This window comes from Zea mays, chromosome 3 (genome assembly GCF_902167145.1).
Source record: "Zea mays cultivar B73 chromosome 3, Zm-B73-REFERENCE-NAM-5.0, whole genome shotgun sequence".
NCBI classification, from domain to species: Eukaryota; Viridiplantae; Streptophyta; class Magnoliopsida; order Poales; family Poaceae; genus Zea; species Zea mays.
Genome location: NC_050098.1, coordinates 207,333,084 through 207,351,400, shown reverse-complemented (window position 1 = coordinate 207,351,400; position 18,317 = coordinate 207,333,084). Strand labels below are relative to the sequence as shown.

General features: G+C 45.8%; 1 protein-coding gene across 1 annotated transcript; it reads right to left on the bottom strand.

The window, feature by feature from the left end:
- Positions 1 to 14,037: 14,037 nt before the first annotated feature.
- On the bottom strand, positions 14,038 to 16,137 carry LOC100502454 (uncharacterized). The gene is made up of 3 exons (NM_001154719.2): positions 15,723 to 16,137; positions 15,501 to 15,576; positions 14,038 to 14,408 (listed from the first exon to the last, which is right to left on the bottom strand). The coding sequence occupies exons 1-3, from the start codon at positions 15,939 to 15,941 to the stop codon at positions 14,230 to 14,232; spliced, it is 474 nt and encodes a 157-aa protein (NP_001148191.2). The 5' UTR covers positions 15,942 to 16,137; the 3' UTR covers positions 14,038 to 14,229.
- Positions 16,138 to 18,317: the final 2,180 nt, after the last annotated feature.

Below are 18,317 nucleotides of genomic sequence, written 5' to 3'. Positions count from 1 at the left end.
GGCAAGAGGCACCAATTGTGTGGTGGCCCTTGCGGGGAAGTTTTGTTCCCGGTTTTGATTTGAGAAGAGAAGCTCACTCGGTCCGAGGGACCGTTTGAGAGAGGGAAGGGTTGAAAGAGACCCGGCCTTTGTGGCCTCCTCAACGGGGAGTAGGTTTGCGAGAACCGAACCTCGGTAAAACAAATCCACGTGTCACACTCTTCATTTGCTTGCGATTTGTTTTGCGCCCTCTCTCGCGGACTCGATTTTATTTCTAACGCTAACCCGGCTTGTAGTTGTGTTTATATTTGTAAATTTCAGTTTCGCCCTATTCACCCCCCCTCTAGGCGACTATCAGGTGGCACACCGGACAGTCCGGTGCGCCAGACCAGGGTGCCTTTGTGTTGTCTTTTGCTCTCTTTGTTTGAACCCTTTCTTGGTCTTTTTATTGGCTTATTGTGAACCTTTCGCCCCTGTAAAACTTATAGACTAGAGCAAACTAGTTAGTCCAATTATTTGTGTTGGGCAATTCAACCACCAAAATCAATTTAGGAAAAGGTGTAAGCCTATTTCCCTTTCGCCCACGATGACCCACCACCTAGGTTCACACCCATGGGACACCCCTAGCACAAAGAGACTAAGACATCCTGCATTCCTTCTAGAGGGCGAAGATCTAGGAATTTCAGCAGAAGACCAGCTTAAACTATGTGGCCTCCGCATCAAAGCTGGTCCAGAAACAAAGGGAGGTCCTCACAGCTAAGAGGCAAAGAACCAACATGCAAGCCAGAATCATACAGATGATCATAGAGGAAGAAGAGAAGGCAAGGGCACTGGAGCAAGAAATTGTAGACATGCAGCACGAAGACCCCCTCACTAGCAGCTAGCTGGAGCAGCTTATAATCAAAATGTTTATCAGCTTCATAGGCCAGCTGAAAGTCACCTAGAGAGAGGTGAATAGGAGAAACCTGAAATTTATAAATTAAACAAGCACTAAGGTTTAGCGTTAGAATTAAATTCAAGTCCGAAAAAGAGGGGAAAACAAATCAAACAAGAATCAAGGCGATTGAACACAGTGATTTGTTTTACCGAGGTTCAGTTCCAAAGAAACTAGTTACTGTTGAGGAGGTCACTAAGACCGTGTCTATTTCAACCATTTCCCTCTCTCAAACGGTCACTTAGACCGAGTGAGCTTTCTCCTTTAATCTCACGGATCACTAAGACCCCGCAAGGACCACCACACACTTGGTGTCTTTTGCTTTGATTATAAGTCACTTGAGAGCAAGAATGAGAAAGAAGAAAGGCAATCCAAGAAACAAGAGCGCAAAAGAACATGAACACACACTCTCACAAGTCACTAAATGTTTGAGTTGAATTCTAGGCTTGGAGAGGGTTTGACCTTTGGAAATGTGTCTTGGAGTGAATGCACTAGCTCTTGTACTGAATGTGATCTCTGAAAAACTTGGATGCCAAAGGCTATGGTGGTTGGGGGTATTTATAGAGCCCACAACCACCTTGGTAGCCGTTGGCTAAGGCTGCTGGCGATGGGCGCACCGGACAGTCGTACAACTTGCTTAACCACAACAGCAACCATGACTGTTGCACTATCACTCAGACTCAGATACATCGAGTAGAGGGCTTACTCCGTCCATTATCAGAGTTACTTAACCCTGCTGCCACCAGCATCTACTCCAGATTTTTAAGGTTCCATTAAAGCATCAAGATTCGATTCTAATTCTACATCTACAACAGCACTACTGTTTAGGGTTTCATCATTTCCAGGGATGAAGGATTAAAGAACATGCCCAACAGCACTAATTTCTAGGAATTGCTCTTCACATACATCATAGGCATCATCAAAATTCATACAGATTACAACAACGTACAACTATAAGAAATATTTATTTTTTTAAAAAAAAATCTGCAACTATGCCAAGTCGCCAACGACCAACCTCTACTAACTTATGGGTGTATATATATTTGACACATTAATTCTTATAGGCTCTCTCGTCAGAAACATTCTAGGAAGCGAAGATCAAGAAGTAAAGCTAGGAAATCAGAAAAGAAATATTTGCAAACTGTTGGGGGCCTTCGGCTTACGAAGGTCCTCAAAAACAGGATTTAACAGTATTTCTGGAGTTTAATGTGTGAACAGGTATCTTCGGATTCAAGTCGGTATCACAGCAGACCAGAATAATACGAAGGTTGATACAACGCCGAAGGTGTGAGCAGGAAAGCTTCGGCATGACAGCAACAAAATGAAACCGACTTAAAGATGAAAAGGCTATTCAGACCTCGATAGATTACAATAGAATTATTATCAAATGTAAAGGGCATGAATGTAATTTTGCATAGGCTGTGTCCTGTGCCTATAAATAGGTGAACAGTACCCCCGTACTGTTCACGCTGATTTGGCATTCACTTTTGCGTCACGCTTGTACTTTCATCTCCTTCAAGTTGAAGGTACATTTGTAATCCAACGTTATTTCTGTTTATACATGATAAGAAGACATAATTGTTTATGTTGTTCATTATATTCCTTACAATTCATCCTTCGTCATTGTATAATGTATTTATGAAGGGTACGCCCTTCATAACCTTCGTCCGAAAACCATTATATCCAAAGAGGAATAATGCTTCGAAGGACGAAGGACTTTACCGATTAACATTTTCTATGTTGCCTTGTTCTTAATTCATAGCATTTGAGAACAAGTCCCCAACATTGGCGCCCACCTCCGGTGAACTCACTTCCACTCTTTGAGTTGTTTGAACACCTTCGGCGATCATAAACCTTCGTTATGGCGCCGAAGAAAGCTTCAGCGACTGGGGCTGCAGCTCTGCAACCGTTGGACCACAATCAGGAGACAGTCTCCCTTCGGGAGGCCCGAAGCCAGAAAAGGAAGGCTGTCAGCCCGACACCACGAGAGGACGAGATAGATCAAGAAATCAGAGATATGGAGATGCTTCATCAACAAGTGCAGAGGAAGAAAGAAAAGATGGTCAGGCTAGCTGAACTGCAGAGGCAGATAGACGAAGCCTCTGAAGAAGTTCGTCATCTTGCCCAGGATGAGCAACACCGAAGGCCTCAGCACCAAGACCTTCATCAGGAGGGTTTTCCCAACGAAGATGACTGGTATGACAATTTCCATCATGGGAATTTTGTTTTTGATGATGCTTCTCCTCTGTCCGCTGAGTTGCAGGCTACACCCTGGCCTCCGTCCTACAAGCCGCCTCAGCTTCCCGTATTCGATGGCCACTCAGACCCGAAGCAGTTTTTGATGAGCTACGAAGCAACAGTATCTTCGTATGGTGGCAATGCTGCAGTCATGGCCAAATCTTTTGTTATGGCTGTCAGGAGTGTTGCTCAAACCTGGTATTCCTCCCTTCGACCAGGAACGATCACTTCATGGCAGAAGCTGAAGGACTTGTTGTTAACTAGCTTCCAAGGGTTTCAGACGAAGCCGGTTACTGCTCAAGCTCTGTTCCAGTGCACCCAGGATCACGAAGAATACCTTCAGGCGTATGTCCGGAGGTTCTTGCGTTTGAGGGCACAGGCACCAACGGTGCCTAATGAAATTGTCATTGAGGCCATGATCAAGGGGCTTCGGCCAGGCCCGTCAGCTCAGTACTTCGCTAGGAAGCCTCCTCAAACTTTGGAGAAGCTGCTCCAGAAGATGGACGAGTACATTCGGGCCGATAATGATTTTCGCCAAAGAAGGGAGGAGGCTTTCAGGTTTTCTGAAATGACCAGGGGCTTTGGAGGAAGGTTCTATCCGAGGCACGTTAGATCAATTCATAACTCTACCCAAAATGATGATCGAGGGAGCCAACAGCAAAGGACACAGTGTTCCTCACAAGCTTCGGGGCAACAGCAAGGCTCCTTCCGACCACCAGCCCCGAGAGGCAGAGGCGCCAGGGGCTTCGGCGGAAGATTCGGAGATCAACCAAGAAGAATCTTTTGCTTGTTTTGCGGTGAGAACAAAGGCCATACCACCAGGATGTGCCATGTTACCATCCAGAAGCAAAAGGAAATAGCCGAAGCCGCAGCACGGCAAGCTCAGCCGAAGCAGGTCATGCATACTGCTTCGTATCATTCACCGTACATCCCAGAATATGTGGGCAATCACCCTGCAGTTTCTGTTGCTTCGGCGAGTCAACCTCAAGCTTCCTGGCAACAGCCTCCGCCTCCACCTCCGCTGCAACAAGGCCAGCCGCCAGAAGGGAGCCAGTATGCTCCACACCAAAGGGACTTCAGAGAGCAGTCCGAAGCTCGTACAGTCAACAGCACTGTGCCAGAGTCAAAGCACATCTATTAACAAATATCCTACCTTAATAGCAGTCTTTCTTATTCAGTTTTCTTTTCTGTGTAATAAAGGACATTGTTTAGATTTCATGTAAATAGTTTCGTTGTTTGCCACAAGGAAAATATATTTTCTCCACAGGCCTAAGTTGTTGAAGTTTAAAGATTTACGATAATAAAGAAGACCTTCGGATTATCGAAAATTCTTCGAAGCAACAAAAAAGTCGTTTTAAGGAACGCAGAGTAAGTTTGCCGAAGCCACAAAAAGCCGCTCCAGAGGGAGCGCAGTGTAAGTTTTCTGCTCCAAAGTCGTTCCAAAGGGAATGCAGAGCATACAGCGAAAAGTCAACGCTGATACCGCCTAAGTAAAAGGCGAAGCGTGAAAAGTCAACGCGAATACCGCTGAAAGTAAAAGGCGAAGAAGCTCCTAAGGGAGGCTTACAGCGAAAAATAAACGCTGATTCCGCTGAAGTAAAAGGCGAAGAAGCTCCTAAGGGAGGCTTATAAAAGATTGTGTTTTGTTGCAGGGATGCGTGTGCATCTTCGGAGTAAACATCACCTCACATAACATAACATCATCGCATCATTTCGCATAGCATAAGCATCATACATCATGTTGCATATGGCACAAGAGGTGGACACCATATTAATCTACAGAAGAACGTTTTGAAAAGAGGGAAAAATCATAATGTCACAAGGAGATACATTATTGATCTTCGGAAGTATAGCTTCGGAAAGTGTCTTCACGAAGCCTGGATATTATTCATCAGAACACTGGATATTGTTGTGACAAAGAAAAATTCCTCTTCACGAAGCATGAAAAGAAGGGAAGGTATTTTTTCGTCAAAGACTCAAAAGCGGTACGTGTAAAGTTTCATGCATCGTAAAGAATTGAGCAATAAAAATGGGTATATTACATTCAGGATTACAAAATGTTACAATATATTACATTTCAGAAGTTTAATTTACAATAGTATTTAATCTTCTCTCAGAACAACTTCTGCAGCCTCATTCAGGAGCCGATTGACGACTTCGTCCATAATGGCTTCAGCCATATTTTTAATTTCGTCGTCTCCTTTCGGCTGAGGGCCCGGAGACGCTTCAGCAGGATCTGAAGTAGGACAGGATACGACTACATTGCTATTACAAATGGCAAACGAAGCTTAAAACCAAAAATTACAACACAATAAAAACTATTAGTTAATACCTAATTGTCCTTCGGGCTCTGCGCTCTTCTCAGGAGTCTCAGCTACTTCTCTAGCGTCGTGGATGCCCTTTTCACTTTTTCGAATAATTTCTCGGGCCATTTCTCGGCCACCATTATCCCAAATATCGGTGAAAAATTTTCCACCAACCATGCTAGCTTCGACCGAAGGATCCCTTGCATCTTCAAAGGACAAAGCAGCTTCGGATTGCGCTAGAATCTTTACGTGTTCGCAGCCCTTTTTCTCTAAAATGGTGGCAATCCCCCTGGCACCCGAGAAAGCACATATATCTCCACGGCTATTTAAAATTTCTTCGAAAGCCTCAGCTTCGTGGTCGATCCATTCGATGGGACCTTCGGGATTGCCTCTTGTGAAGTTCTCTTCGCTTGAGAATGCGCCGACTTTGGCGAAGCTAGCTTTTAACTTCTTAACACACTCTATAGATTTGTTATATCATCTCTTCTTGGACGAACGAAGCTCTTCAACAGTTACTTCTAAGTGATCTGCCCATTGGTCGCTGAGTTCTCGCCTTGTTTCTTCAAGTATGCGTTCTTCCTTGGCTCTGGCCAGTTGTTTCCGAAGATCTTCAATTTCGCGCTTCTGAGCTTCAGCTTGACCCTTAAAAGCAGCTTCGTCTTCCTTTATTTTATTTATCAATGAGTGTAATATTTTATCTTTTTCGAGGCCTTCGTTCCTCAGTTCAATTACTTCGGAACGAAGGTTGCTCAGGGCTATAGCACACCCTTCGTCTTCAGCATCCTTCTGTGCCCTGAGGGCATTGCTAAGTATCAGGCCCTGCAAAGAGAAATATGTGTGTGTCAATAGATTTAAACAAACATTTTGGTCTCAACAAAAAATACAAGGATCCCATTTGTCGCACCTTTAAGCTATTATAGGCCAGGCTGTCGGCCAGATCGTTCTTCGACAGCACCGAGAGCCCGTCTTCTAAAGTTGGGAATCTGAAGCTCTTGCTCATCTCCCGGCAGACAGAAATCTCCTTGCTGTCAGGGAGACAATACAAAAAGTCTTCTTCTCCACTACCATTGAATATTAACGCCCCCTTTGGATACTTCAGTTTTTGGGCGTAGCGCTGGGCCTCTTGCTCTTCTTTTTCTGATAGTTTTTTCCCCGAAGCATGACGAACAATATAATCACGGACTTTGGAGGATGCTTCGGGGGCAACGACACCGATTTCTTCAACAAAAGTTGGCTTTGTTATTTTTTATTCCTCAGTTTCCAAGGATTTTATCTTTACGGGCTCTGAGGACCCAGCTTCGGCTTCAGTTTCTTGCTCTGAAGCTTTTGTATCAGAAATTTCAGTTGTTGTTTCAGGAGTGGCAGCAGCCTTCTTCGGAGGTGTGCTTGCAGATTTGATTGTTTCCAGTACATCTAGCACATTAGCCATTCTCTTTCTTTTCGGAGTCACTGCTGGCACTTTTTGATTTTTTACTGTCTCAACATTTGCTGCAGGACTCACAACTTCTGATGCTTTTTCTTCAGTTGGTTTTTTCACTTCTTCCATTTTTTCTGTGGATGGCGCTTCGGCCATTTCTTCGGTTTCTGGTAGCAAAATCTTCGGTTCTTCCAATTTTATCCTTTTTGGCGTTTCGGCCATTTCTGCAACTACTGGCAGCAAGGTTGGTTTGGTTGGCTTTTTAGCCTCGGTGGCCGAAGAAGTTTCTCCGGTAAACTCAGGCACCGAAGCTAGTTCAATATAGCGCGGCCGATGTGTGAGGACCTTTATCTTCTTTCTTTTCGGTTCTGGCTCGCTAGGAGCAGTTACAGCTTCTTCTTTTGCAGAGGTTGTGTTTTTTCTCTTCTGCCTTCGAATGGGATAGCAATAGTCAGGGTAGACAAACCCAATTGCATCAAATACCCGATTCAGCCTCTTCTTTTTTCGGCCTCCGAAGGCTGCTGACATCGCAGTATCTTCGGCCTTCGAATAAGCCCCAAGCAGCTCATCACTTAAATTTTCAATGCTTTTTAACCAGTCATCATCTGGCTCAATGAATTTATCTCCGAACTTGAAGGTGTACTTCAGTCTGACAAGTCCACCTTCGTCGCCCTCTTTTATGGTTTCTTGCGGCATTTCCCATTTCTCCGCGAGCGGCCATACCCGGAAGGCAATATGCTCTTGTACTAAATCTCTCGTTCCAATAAAAGAACAGATAACGCCGAAGGCCCTCTGGCATTCTTCGGCAGCTTCATTCATTTCAACCTTCGGCCTCCGAAGGCCGAAGCTTTGCCAAATAGGGCGCATAATTATACCTTTGATATCTTCTCGTACTGACAGGTCATTCTTCACATAAAACCATTCTGTCATCCAGTCGCCGGGCCATCTCTTCCGAAAGGTTGGCACGGGACAGCTTGACCCGGACCGAGAAACGAAACTGTAGCAGCCAAAATTATTATGATACTGTTCCTTACCCCAAGGTTTTGTTTCGTATGATAATTCGTGTATATTGCAGAAGCTTTTTGCATCAGGCTTCAGACCTTGGCTTCTCGCGGCCCACACGAAGATATTCAGTCTTATAATTGCCTCGGGGGTAAGTTGGTGAAGATAGACTTCGAAGATTTTCAACACCTCCACGACGAAGCTGCTCAAGGGAAATCGCAGCCCAGCTTTCAAAAAGCTTCGGTACACTACGACTTCATTCTCTTCAGGGTGTGGACAAGTCTTCTCCCCTTCGTCGGCCCTCACAATGGACAAATCCCGGAAATACCTTCCTCTCATGTTGACAAGATGGTTCTCTTTGATAGTTGACTTACCATAAACTGAATGGCTTGGTCACCAGGGACGATCTTCGGAGTCTTCACCACCGCTGTCCACATCATAACTGTCGCTGTCACCAGTATCCTCAGACAAGCCTTCTAAAATCTCCTTGGTGATTTTTTCTGTGTTGGTCTTCGACATCGCTATAAGAAACCCCAAGTTTTTCTCTTCGTCCAGACTCAGGTTCGTCTCAGCAGCAGCCTTCTTATCTCCAGACATCTTCGGAAACACTAAAAAACTGTTTTTCAAAGCCGAAGCTTCAAAACTAAAAGCTCAGAAAATCTTAGTGCACAAAAGCTAAAAATCGAGTGAGCGAGAGCAGATGACAAGAGAGCGTGCCAAATGAGTTTGCGGTATGACCGTATTTATACGCCCAGTGCGTTGAAAATTGAAAGACCCCGCTTGTCAGTGAATGTTGCTATTCTAGCAAAGGGAAGGTGTTTTTTCGGACCTTCGGCGTAAAGCCTTCGTCCATGTCGCAATCTAAATTTATTGTTTTAAACAAATTAATATTGCGAGGGGCTACTGTTGGGGGCCTTCGGCTTACGAAGGTCCTCAAAAACAGGATTTAACAGTATTTCTGGAGTTTAATGTGTGAACATGTATCTTCGGACTCAAGTCGGTATCACAGCAGACCAGAATAATACGAAGGTTGATACAGCGCCGAAGGTGTGAGCAGGAAAGCTTCGGCATGACAGCAACAAAATGAAACCGACTTAAAGATGAAAAGGCTATTCAGACCTCGATAGATTACAATAGAATTATTATCAAATGTAAAGGGCATGAATGTAATTTTGCATAGGCTGTGTCCTGTGCCTATAAATAGGTGAACAGTACCCCCGTACTGTTCACGCTGATTTGGCATTCACTTTTGCGTCACGCTTGTACTTTCATCTCCTTCAAGTTGAAGGTACATTTGTAATCCAACGTTATTTCTGTTTATACATGATAAGAAGACATAATTGTTTATGTTGTTCATTATATTCCTTACAATTCATCCTTCGTCATTGTATAATGTATTTATGAAGGGTACGCCCTTCATAACCTTCGTCCGAAAACCATTATATCCAAAGAGGAATAATGCTTCGAAGGACGAAGGACTTTACCGATTAACATTTTCTATGTTGCCTTGTTCTTAATTCATAGCATTTGAGAACAAGTCCCCAACACAAACTAGCCCTATACATGTGCATGCGGTGGCGACGTTGACGAAGATGCCCTCTGTTGCTCAACCTCCGCTGCTCATTCCTGCAAAACAGGCTTTGCAAATTGCAACAACAATTGGTACTAGCTTGATCGCATCCATGAACATGATTCTCCTTTCATATGTAGTAGGGTTTTTTTAACCGGAACAGATTTCTTTAGCTCTGATGGCGACCTGTTGTCTGGCACTCCTTCGATCAAGTCGTCTCTGACTCCGAGCTAACGCTCCAAAGGTGAACCGTGCCATGGAAGATCGACCCAGAGCAAACCTGATCACCGGTGTGTCCCAGAGCAAACCTGGGCCAGTTGGGATCTAGGAGACCGGCTCTTGTCGCCCGTCAACTTCGCTAAACCCTCTTCACATCAGCACCCCGTCCCTGACAAAGATTGATACAGCTAGCACGCAGCCGCAGCCACAAGCTGCCCGGGGGCGGGACGACGACGAACCAGACTGAAGAAGATAGACGAGGGACGATGGGGAGGCGCTCGCATCGAGTCGACTGGCGAGAGGCCGAGCGCGGGGGTGGGGGGTGGGGGCAGTCTGAGTGGGACTCTTCGCTCTCAGTGACATGGTCTGTGTCGGATGGGTGAGGACCCATGGGGCTGACGGCCTACGGAATAAGCCCATATCCACCCATGGTATAAGCAGTTTCCACCTACGATACGAAATAAACCCACCCAAACCACTTCAGGCCTTATTCGGTTACATGGGATATAATCCCACCATGGATTTAATCCGGGTATGGATTGGGTGAATCCATATCTCACACCCAATCCCATGGTGGGATTAAATCCATCAACAAATCCATGTGACTTTCAAAGCTAGTTATTCTTTTGATCCATGGATTCTAATGTAAACTTGTGCAATATCTCATGGATTTGTTCCATACCTAATGGGCTATGGATAGAATCCATGTCTTCCATAGTTTAAAAAATTCCCAAACCTTTGGGTTATATTTCATGATGGGTTTAACCGAATAAAAAAAATTAAGTAGTCATGGATTATTTTGGGGCATGGATTGAGGCATATATTAAATTCCAATCCATGCTAATCCAGAGCGGGATTGGTGTAAACGAACAAAGCCTCATAGTTAATTAAAACCCATCACAACCCGTCTAAATCAAACCTATTTCTAAAACCACCCAAAATACACATTTATAACCACCCCATTTGCAGGCCTACACATGATGTAAGCGTTGTAGGCGTATCTGGCCTCCAACATCGCTAGCCTCATCGCGCTCTTGGATGCCACGCCCAGGCACGCCGATCCGCTACCGGTGGTCATGTTGGAGTTGTCAGGCTAAACTAGGGCAAGACATTAATTTTTTTTCTAAAACTTTGGTTCAGTATTTCTGTTTTAAAAAACTTCGTTTTCCAGACATTAGAAATCATTCGGTTTTCTAAAAAATGAAAAAAAATGAGAACTTCGTTTTCCATTTCTTACTTCGGCTTTTCGGTAAAAACCAAACACCAAACTTATAGTCAAGAACGTACAAGAAACACATACAACAAGTTTACATGATATATTACACATAATTTTAAAAGTAAAAATTATATAGGTATAAGGATTTAGAGATACATCATACATCACATAAAAATAAGCGAATAACAATTTATTTGCATCACACATTTAGTTTACATAGTCAAGAGTCAAATTTCAGAATCGATAAAGTTTAGTATTCAGTTTTTTCGGTTTGGTATATGGTGAAAACTGATTACGATACCGAACACCGAACTTCTTAGATGCAAAAATCAAAATCGAACCAAACTAAAAAACTAAAATTTCGGTTCGGTTTTTAGTTTATGGTAAAAAAATGCCCACCCCTAGGCTGAACACCAAGGCCCCCTTCTCCGAGGAGCACCGCACGGACCGCCTCTTACGTCGTTTGTACGCGGCCACCAATTAAGAACATTTGTGAAAGCATTGGTTTCTGAAATTTTTAGGAAATATTAGTTAAGGTGTATCAACTTAACCAACTTTTCTAAAAGCTAAAAAGTTAAGATGATGCACCTTACCAAGAACATTTGTTTTTTAATCTTTCAGAACTTTTATGAAATGGCAATTATGCTTTCAGAACATTTGATTTTATGATTTTTTAAGAAATGTTAGTTCAAGAAATGTAAAATTAACAATTGTGCATTAGTTCAGCTTTCATAACATGGTTTTCCTCATATGGATTTATACCACATATACACTTATCTATTGCTTTATGATCAAGGGCTGCAAATTATAAACCAGTCCAGTATAAAAAATTTGCATTTCTCCACCTCATCAAAGGACATAGAAAAATAGATGCAAATACAATATATCAAGTGACTTCATAACTCCATCGACAGACTCCTTTGTGTACTCCTTTTCCTTCATCGGACATCAAATCACAAAATCAGTAATGTAGTCCCACCATAACCAAGACTTCTTGTGCTCCTTAGCAACCTTAAAAACACAAACTTGGCGCAAGTTCTAGATCATCATAATGTCATATCCTTCGCTAAAATCATGTTCCGTGCCAGGCGCACAGTGTCTCTCATGGTTGACGCGTTAGGACTTGCACTGCCGCTTGCCTTCAATGAACGCCTCTGGTAATACAAGGTAAGACTAAGTGCACCGGTCTACTCTTGCTTCACTCTCCTCTAACACTACTATACTTCGTTTGGCGGCTATAGTGCGACTCTTGTCCCGTAGTCGTGCCCCCTCCAACGGCCGCTACGGAGAGGACATCATCTCTCTTCCCTAACACTGTACTTCCGTGAACGGCAACTTTTTTTAGTTGAGTAAAAATTGAAAATGAATAATGAATAGGGATAGAAAATGATATTTCGGTTGTTGTAGTGGGGCATATAGGGAGAATTTATAGGAAACCGCCGCAGGGAGTAGAAAAGTAGGGGGTGAAAATCGAGTGAGGTGGATGCATAGTGTTGTATATGGGAAAAAAATTAGAGTACGCCATTGCGGATAGCCTAATGTAGTGAGTGAACTCTGTATAGCCCTTGTTCTCAAGTACCTGTGCTGCTCCTATAAAGCTCCTAACAAGATCAATCTGGCTATCACACTTTGGTCCACATTTATCATTGCTGAAGGTCCAAAATTCATGCCGAACATGCTCGTCAGGATGGGGCAAGGCCTTCCTTCAATCCAAAATCACATTAACCATATCACCGATGTCAGTCGTTGCTTTCTTCAGCCAGACCCCAAAGCTCTTGATTATTAGTGTCGAAGGAATAGTGATGTTCTATCGATAATCCATGTTTCCACCCTCGACTCAGGGTTGGCCATTGTGAATATATAGAGGTTCATCTTTGTCATCAATGAGACAATGACAAGGATTGTCGTGCTCCTGCTTCCTTTCGTGCATTCCCGCGCCTGCTTTGCAAATTAACAATATATAAACAACAACAGAAATTCTATTGCGCTGATCCGGCAATCCGCTATTTATTCTAGTGAAACCAATACCAATAGCCTTATATATATACGGTATTCTTTCTTTTGTATATACAGTTTTTAAAAGAATCATACAAAGCGCGCAGGACGCATCAGGCACTAGTTTACGATAACGAGAAATAGACTACAAACTGTTTTTATATCTATTATGCTAGAAAAAAATAAAAAAAAGATTGTATAATTTAATATAGTTAATTAATATAGTTTAGGACAAAGAAATTATTAGATATTATTTAATGTTTATATCTCTTAAAAAATTTAGTATGTACGAGAGACTAGTTTCTGCTGGTATAAAGTATAAACCCTTTCAGGCCATGTCGTTTTAGCTCTGGTCCGATCAGTTGTGGCAGCTGGGCTGCTCTCAGGGTCCACGCATTCAGGCAGGCCTGCATTGATCCACTGAAGCACTCTTTAAAGCGTCTGGAGTCTGGACACAGATCCCCGTCTCCAGTGATCCGCGTAATGGCTGCTCCCTTGACGCGCCCACGCCGCAGAACGCAGCACACCGCGCAGTGTATACCCACCACGTACGGTGGCCGTCACGCTGGAACCGATTTTTTTTTTTGGATTCTAGCCTTTTTCTTAAAAAAATTTCACCATTATACCTTGGACGACTTAATATCGTATTTGAACCTTTTGCTCGACGTCATAGGTTATGCGCGTCGAGGTAACACGTTTCGGCGTTATAGCCCGTGGCGCCGAGGTACGTACTTGCGTGGCCTTGAATGGTGCATTCTCTGTCTAAAATAAAATAATTTTACTGATTTATTTATTGCTATATCTAATTTATAGAATTGATATATCATTTAATTGATATCATATAGCAAAATGAAACACATCATATGCATCCATATTTGGGCTCGAGAATTTCAGGAATAGAGATATAGTATAAGAAATAAGCTATTAAATAATTTATTTTAAATGAATTGCGGATATATTTTATCCTTAATATAATGAAACGAGTATCAAACTAATAGCTATTTATAAAAGCTAAATCTAGGATTTAGCAGCGGGCCCGAGCTCCTCCTCCTCCTCCTCCTCATTCTCTCCCTCACCCGTATCAAATCAACGGTATAATTGGGCTCGCCGCGTTACCCCAATTGCCCTTTTACATAAAAAAAAACGCAGAGCAACATGTTGCAAGGCGTACGTGAGGTGTCCCCCACGTCCAAATCGTTTGCACTCGCACGCACACACGGTTGCTTGCATTGCTTCCTGGTGGCTTACATTTCTGAGTGGTTTTGCCCGCCCGCCCGCCCGCCTGAGCTACAGCCATGCCCATGCATGCAGGATGAATACAAGAGAACACATGAGCATCCATTGGGAGATCTTCTACACTACACCACCTGCAGGCGCCTTTCCGCAGCGGCTTGCTGCTTGGGGTTGTTGGGGGGCCACCCACAGCTCCGCGAACTTCACCTTGGAGATGCTCGCCAGCACCTCGTACGGCGTCACGTCCCCGATCACGACCACCTTCTTCTTCTCCAAATCCACCTCGAACGACGTGACGCCTGCGCAAAAAAAAAGAAAAAAGCAGAACAGGTTAATTGTTGGGACTTGTTTTTTCTTTTCTTCTCTTTCCAGGAAACAGAGCAGGCTGCAAGCATCGACAAGTGTAACCGAAGCGCGACTGCGCGAGCCAGAAACGTGCCCGTTCCACTGCAGGAAAAAAAAAGTTAACTGCAACCTTTATGGCGCACAGCAGTGGGCCGTGGCCCGTGGGAGTGAGTGGCGGAGGAGGCCATGGCCGTCGTGCTTTCTCTGTCAGCGCCACCAAATCTTGGCCACCGCCTGCCTGCCTGTCTCGCGCGAAGTTCTCCTTTCCAGAATCCAGCAACAAAAAAAAAAGGGGCAGGCAGCAGGCACCACCAGTCCACCACACACATACACAAGCAGGCAGCCGCGGAGCCTGCCGCCTGCCGGACATGCGCATGTGCGCAGTGCAAAACATGTGCCGGCCGGGCGGGGCGCCATGCCTGCCTGCCAATTGCGCAGGCCCAGCCGATACGACACGACGCCAACTCAGACTCACGGGCAGCGGGTGATCGTCTGATCGATCACTGGAGCTGGAGGGGAGGCCCTGCCGCCCTGGTCTCTCTGCCAGCAACCCCGAGAGCTTCGTCCATATGGAGTTGTACTGAATAGCAGTCGTAAAACATTTTTTTTCTTACCAGGGCCAGGAGATACTAGCTAGTAGTAAAATGATTGGGGGCGCGCGCACGAAGGTCAACCACGGGGCCACGTTTTTTTCCTGCTGCTTCTGGCCTTCTTGACTCGGGTGGTGTGTCATGTCCCGTCGCTGCTAACTAGGGATGCTTCTATTCTATGTTCCTCTGGACGGAGACGGAGACCGTGCTCGCGTCCCAAGCCACAGGGCCTACTGTAGGAGTACGTGATATTCTATTCCCTACTTGTATGCAAGAACGCATATCACGAAAATGCAAACCTGCGTATATACTTGTAGTATGCAAGGACGCATCGAGGCCGGCACTGCTAATCTTACACCCCCCACCCCCCACCCCCAACATGGACGGTATGAAAAAGGATTCTGAGCACAGACGGACAGAGTGGTTAAAGATAATAAGGACCAGTAGTTCTCATACCGTCCATCTTGGAGATGTGCTTCTGGACCTTCTTGGCGCACCCGTAGCAGTGCATGGACACCTTGAGCTCCACGGTCTGAACAGCCAAACAGTGAACCAAGAAGGTAAATAAAGCCAAAAACTTAGCAGAGAGTAGTGAAGACCTGCAGCAGCGCGTACGCAATCCGAGACAGTCTCGAGAGATATAGATAGATAGATAGTTGTGCCCGTCCGTCCGCCTACCTTTGGTTCCAGATGGAAAGCGAGGGTCTTGGCGGCTCCGCCGACGAGATCCCTGCTCAGCTTCACCAGCTCCTCCAGCTGGCTGCTCACCAGGGCCTTCCGCTCGTCCTCGTCTTCCTGCTCCTCCTCCTCCACGGAGTGTACGCAGGCGCAGGCGCTGGAGCACAGGGAGAGCGAGAAGCAGTCGAGGACCCTGTCGAGGCCCAGCTTCCTCCCCATCCTCCTCCTCCTTCCTTCTTCTTCCTCTCTGTCAGCGACTGAACCTTCCAAGTTATATAAAACACCAGGGCCGGCCGGCCAGCTGGCTGCAAAGAGCAAAGCACCCTTCCCGAAACCCAGAGGCGTTTGCGGTTCGATTGCCCGCCCGGGATCTACGTACTGCCGGTGCGCAGCTAGCTACTAGCTAGCTAGCTCTGCGTCACTGCGTGAGAAGAGACAAGAGTTTATATGCATGCTTGCGAGCTGAGCAAAGCAGCTAGCTAGCTAGCACCGCTTCAAACTAAATGGGGGGCCGCCAGGGGGCAGGACGAGGAGCATAGTATACGGAAGCAGGAGTGTGCTGATGAACTGATGAGGGGTGTGTTGCTCAAATCAGCTTCCACAGCAAGCAGTGAATTTAAATTTGGTGGCGGACAGAGGGCCTCTCGCACCAGTTTGACGAGCAGACAAGATGGCAACCTCTCCATGTGACAACGTGCTACCTGATTGGCGCCGATGGAATAATAATCGTTACATAATTATGCGCCTTTTTTGATTAAATTAGTCTCTAAAGCAATCATTGCATGAGCAATGAATAAACTACACGTAACAAATAAAATCATGTCCATGTAGTACATTAGATCTATTTCGAACGCATCTAGCAGAAACAAGAGCGATAAAAAACTCATTATTACTCACAGCAGGGGATTGCTCCAGTCTAGCCAAGATGAGTTCAAATGTTCTCAAATGATGTTTATATACCAGTTTAATGAACTGTTACGTTGAACATCCACCTAGACTCAAGAGTTACACTAGCTCACACTACTCAATGAAGTTATACGCAAATTAGTTTAACTTAAGAATCTGGCTAATGCCAAGCTACCTTCTCGGGTGGAGCTTTTAAGTAATACTCCTGTGTCTTTTTTATGAGCTTCTTAGGGAATCAAATTTTTACGATACCAAATAACTACTTGTTGACGCCTTTTCGGAGCGCCAAACACTCAACAAGAACCGTGGCGGTGCCCTCTGCACAGGGGCGGACGGTCCGCGCACAGGGCCGGACGGTCCGCGGCCTGGTGCGAGGCGCGGCGGTGCTCTCTGCACAGGGGCGGACGGTCCGCGCGCAGGGGCCGGACGGTCCGCGGCCTGGTGCGAGGCTAGGGCTTCTCTGCCTGACGGCTGGACGGTCCGCGCCCTAGGGCCGGACGGTCCGCGCGTGCGCAGGGGCGGCGGAAGATCGCCGGCGGCGCCTGGATCTCGCTCCCGGGAGGGACCCCGTCGGGGAGGAGAGATCCTAGGAGTTGTCTAGGCTCGGGTAGACCGACCTAGACTCCTCTAATCGACGTAGAGTCGAAGAGAAGCGGAAGATTTGGGGATTGGAAGACTAAACCTAAACTAGACTAAAACTACTCCTAGGATAAAATGTGAAATAGAAGTTGTATTGATTCGATTGATGATTACAAATCGGCCGTATACCTCTCTATTTATAGAGGAGGGGGGCTGGACCCTTTACAAACTAATTTCCGAGCTTATCCCGAGATTTTCGCCAACAAACATAGCAAGAAACTCGAAACCCTAATCTGTTCTGCGCCTGCGCGGACCGTCCGGCCCCCAGGCGCGGACTGTCCGAACCGCGGACCGTCCGGCCTCAGGGCCGGACCGTCCGCAGGCTCAATTCGGTGCTCAACATATGCCCCCCTGCCTTTTGGTGGAGCTGAGCGAACCAAAAGCAACTAACTCGATGTAATCACATCAGTTTTCTTAGGCATCTTGACACTTACTAGGATGACACGCAGTGGCCTTAGTCCCAATGGTTGACTCAACGGACTTGACCCCTTTAGCTTTAATCGAACTGTTAGTCCCAATACCGCCGAGCGTCATACTGGTGAAAGGGAAATGTGCCCTTGGGCCATTTCTAAGTATTTTGGTGATTGAGTGCTAACACAAGTGCTTAAATGTGAATCTATGCCCATGAATGGACAAAGTGCAAATCAAGAGCAAAGGTATGTTTCCATGTCTTAGTACATTGGTTTTGTGTACTAATATACTTGTCTAAGTATCAGAAACAGGAAGAAGAAGAAAAGAGGGGAGTTGGATGTGTACAGCCAAGAGGCGGTTTCGGTCTGGGGCACCGGACTGTCCGGTGGTGCACCGGACAGTGTCCGGTGCGCCAGGTTGCCTCGAGCGAAGTGGCCGCTCTCGGGAATTTGCCGACGGCGTACGGCTAAAATTCACCGGACTGTCCGGTGTGCACCGGACTGTCCGGTGAGCCAACGGTCGGCCGGGCCAACGGTCGGCCGCGCGATCTGCGCGGGACACGTGGCCGAGCCAACGGTCGGAAGGGGGCACCGGACTGTCCGGTGTGCACCGGACATGTCCGGTGCGCCAACGGCTCCC